This window comes from Bombina bombina, chromosome 3, assembly GCF_027579735.1.
Source record: "Bombina bombina isolate aBomBom1 chromosome 3, aBomBom1.pri, whole genome shotgun sequence".
Classification (NCBI taxonomy): domain Eukaryota; kingdom Metazoa; phylum Chordata; class Amphibia; order Anura; family Bombinatoridae; genus Bombina; species Bombina bombina.
Window position 1 is genome coordinate 348093548 of NC_069501.1, and position 4225 is coordinate 348097772.

Genomic DNA, 4225 nt, shown 5'->3' on the forward strand with positions numbered 1-4225 from the left:
TACCATGTTCTTGACACACACTTGAGCCCACATCTTGAGAGACACAGATATGCCATAAACCCAAGAGATAACTTTCATTCACCAACATACCCGATGAGAATGTCAACCATTGAGGTATGAATAAACTCACCAGACAGCAGATATAGCCTGTAAAAGAAAGACATAGCCCTAAAAGTTCAGTGAGGCAGAGGGCTGAGTTCATATTAGCTGCTTGATAATCCACTCCAGTGTGTTTCTGTTTATACAGCAGAAAAAGGGAGCTTTTGAGGGAAGAACAGCCTCTTTAAGAGAAGCCAGCTTTGAAATGCTTGTCAGAAGCAGCTTTGAAAAAAAAATCAATGCTTGTGAGCTTCTATTGTTCTTTTAAATCCATCCTGATTAACATTTGGCGATATCATAGTTTGAAATAAAGTCACCAATTAAAATGTGTGTCCTTGTTTAGAAAGATCCTATGACCAGATTAAATGATCTTCCCACTTGACTTAAAAAAAGAAAGAAACAAGTAGGGAATTTTGGAATGTATATTGAAGAATAAAGCGCAGTGTGAACTGTAGTTCTATTCTCAATAAACATTATATGTTGTCCGCTTAGAAAGAGATTAACATCTTCTAGACATTGTAAATCAAATGCCAGATTAGTAATGTATTAGACTCATTGCTGAAAATAGAAGCATTATTTTTTCCCCCCTTTCTTTCACTCTAGACAGCTGTCCGATCTGAATTTACTTTATGTTTGCTTTCAGAAGAGACAGATTGTTTGGTTTGATATGGTATACACATACAGTTGAAAAAGTTGTTATCACAAGATTAAGATAATTCATTTTTAATTAATTAAACTAAAAAGTTTCATTTAAAATTAAAATAATAATAATAATAAATTACTCTTTAAAATTGTATTGTGTTATCTTCATTAGGGTTTGTACACTGCTATTCAGAATAATATTTTTACCAGGTAACGTAAGGGCCGCTGATGGGGAGTTTATGGAACAAAGTGGTGGTGGCCAGAAAAAGTTGGGGAACCTCTTTACTAAAGCTATACTGTGGAATGATTTATAGTTAATGTGTCAAGTTGTGCCATTCTTCAGCTGTACTTTTTTCCTTAAATTGTAAACTATAGAAATTGGGTAATAGAGATGGGAAAAGTGCAAGAGTTAAAAAAAACATTATCAGTGTAGCTAAAGTAGAGTAAATTGAGTTTTTATGTCATAAGTTTTCTAGTTGTTATAAAAAAATATAGATATTTTAGAGCCAGCTTAGGGATGTGCATTCGGCAGTTTTGTTAGCTGCTAAATGAGGAACAAGGAGACCATGTACGACATTTGGTTTTTTTCAGAGCTGGATTTCTTCTTGTGAAAGTGCAACATACTAAAACCTGTGCAAATCCAGATGTTAGTGTGTTACACTTTCACAAAAAGAAATTTCCAATCTATATTTAATAAGAGGGGATTAACCTCAATGCTATACTAAAGGACATTATAAAGAAAAATAACTCAATTTAGCTTATTACTTATCAAAACGGAGAGCGAGCAAGAACATACAACCATATTACACTTTGATTTTATAGTATTTGTGTTAATATAATTATCTTAATTATGTTTACCCTTTTCATCCAGGAATGATATCTCTTTGTTATCCATATTAATCCACCAAGTTTTTATTTTTCAGTTTATCCCAGTCAATGCTAGGGGTTTGAGAATTTATACCACTGGAGTTTAGAAAGTATTTGATTATTTTGCTATGTATCCATTTGGACATCATTCCTGAGAGTAGATGTATCTGTACATAGATAAACAATATAGTTCCTTATTTCAGCACCAATTCAGCTGATGCCTTTTAATAATTATAGGGTTGATCACAATTTATGGCTTTTCACTCTCCGGACAAATTAGTCAGTGTGTTTTTTAAGCGATCACAATAAAAAAATGTATCCATGAGTTAAAACCCTGCAGAAGTGAAACAGTTATCAACAAGAAAGATCCAGAAAAGGCCTTTTCATGTTTCAAGTACTTATTATCGTGACGGTAAATGGGAAGTCATCCAAAACTGCCCTATTCAATATCCCCTTCACACTTCTTAAGGTTACTGTAAAGTTCTTTTGAATTAACCCTTTTGTTCACTGTGTAAAGGAACTGCTCATTTTACATTAGCCTATTACAATTTTAATTCATCTTTATCCCTGGTAAACTATCTGAATGCCTTTTGTATGTAGGCATGATGGGCATACTGGAATGTTTGCTCAATCACTGTATTGTCACTTTTAATATTTTAAACATATTTGTTTTTATAATATTTATATTTATTGTAAAATCACTGTTTCTGGTTTGGGTAAAATATATCTGAAAAGAACAACACGACTATGAGTTTCAATTAGAAGTACTTTTGATATCTTTATATACTGGATTTTAACAGTACGGAAACTGTAAATTGTGAAATTGCTTCATTGCAATATTGTATCTGCAAAGAAGATGTTAAAATGAGAGTATGCCTTTGTGGCTGGGTTTTTACAGGGAACATACATTTATGAGAGCAAAGTCCAAACACAATCATGACAGTGCACTTGTGACTTTACAGTGTTTTCATCAGCATTATTTTACTCTCTTTTATGTAGGCGCAAAAACTGTACAATGCACTGTCGTTAATATAATTGGACTTCGCACAAGATGCCCGTCATACCTACATATAATTGGCATTCAGGTGTTTTAGCAGTGTTGAGGATGGAAACAGATTGCAATAGGTTCCTTTTGAACTCACAATTGTGAGATCCCATTTTAAAGCCTGGTTACAAAGAATATACCTGTGCAATCACAATACAGTGAGTATGACTTAGAAACAAACATTAACAGAGATTGCACCACGGCACTTCTAGCTGTTGGGATCCCCATCTCACTTTTCCTGCATATCCCCTTAGCTGTATAGGATATCGTGTACTCAATGTATATGTAAATGTGTACCCTACCCACTGCTGATGGACAATATGAAGCAATGAATCAAGATTTAATGAATTGATACCATGTAAATACACCTCTAAAATGTCTCCTATGGCCATTTCAGATTGTCTTGCACATGTGCAACATAATAGAATGTTCACAAATAGTCTTGGAATATTTACAAAGATGTCCAAAGGGCCATTATCAAGTGCATTGAGGAATTTAAATAAAACAAAACTGGTCTCAAAAAGGTGTTGAAAAGTCTCTTGATAATGGATTGTGATCACCAAAATCTTTTTGGTTCCATATTAAAAATAAGATATTTTTTGTGGACTGATCCCCGGTCTCTGTATGAGAGTTTGCTTGTTGAAAAGATGGCGCCTGAACCAATATGTTGTCCAGATAGGGTGCCACTGCAATTCCCAGATACCTGATCACTGCCAAGAGAGCCCTCAGAACCTTTGAGAAAATTCTGGGAGCTGTGGCAAGGCTAAACGGAAGAGCCACAAACTGAAAGTGTTTTTCTAGAAAGGTGAATTTCAGGAACTTGTGATGATCCCTGTGGATGAGAACATGAAGATATGCATCCTTCAGGTCTATGGTTGATATGAACTGACCCTCTTGAACCAAAGGAAGAATGGAATGAATGGTTTCCATTTTGAAGGATGGTACCTGAGAAACTTGTTGAGACACTTTAGGTCTAAAATGGGTTGAAAAGTTCCCTCTTTTTTGGGAACCACAAACAGATTTGAATAGAACCCTAGACCCTGTTCCCTTACTGGAACTGGAACAATTACTCCCAGGGAGGAAAGGTCGTGAACACAGTTCAAGAATGCCTCTCTTTTTACCTGGTCTGCAGATCATTTTTAGAGGTGGAATCTGCCCCTGGGAGGGAAAGTTTTGAATTCTATTTTGTAACCCTGAGATACTATGTCCACAGCCCAAGGATTTGGGACATCTCATATCCACACTTGACAAAGCAGTGAAAGTCTGTCCCCCACTTTATCCGATCCCGGATTGGGGGCTGACCCTTCATGCTGACTTAGACTCAGCTGAGGGTTTCTTTTATTGCTTCCCCTTATTCCAAGATTGATTATATGAAACATAATTTTACAAAAGTACTTGCCCAGTGTCTTGCCCCTTGCCCAATCCTTGTTCAATTCTTGTATAATTCTATTGTTAATGCCTCACTTATAAAATGCTCATTTAATTCTTGTATAATTCTATTGTTAATGTCTCACTTATAAAATGCTCACTTAATTCTTGTATAATTCTATTGTTAATGCCTCACTTATAAAA

The 4225-nt window shown here is 35.2% G+C and overlaps 1 protein-coding gene across 1 annotated transcript in view; it reads right to left on the minus strand.

Moving 5' to 3' along the window:
• LOC128651617 (putative claudin-25) overlaps positions 1-202 on the minus strand; it is an 891-nt gene extending 689 nt beyond the window's left edge. The window contains exon 1 of the mRNA XM_053704625.1: positions 1-202. This exon is cut by the window's left edge and continues 689 nt beyond it. Within this exon, the coding sequence (XP_053560600.1) occupies positions 1-202 (202 nt within the window).
• Positions 203-4225: the final 4023 nt, after the last annotated feature.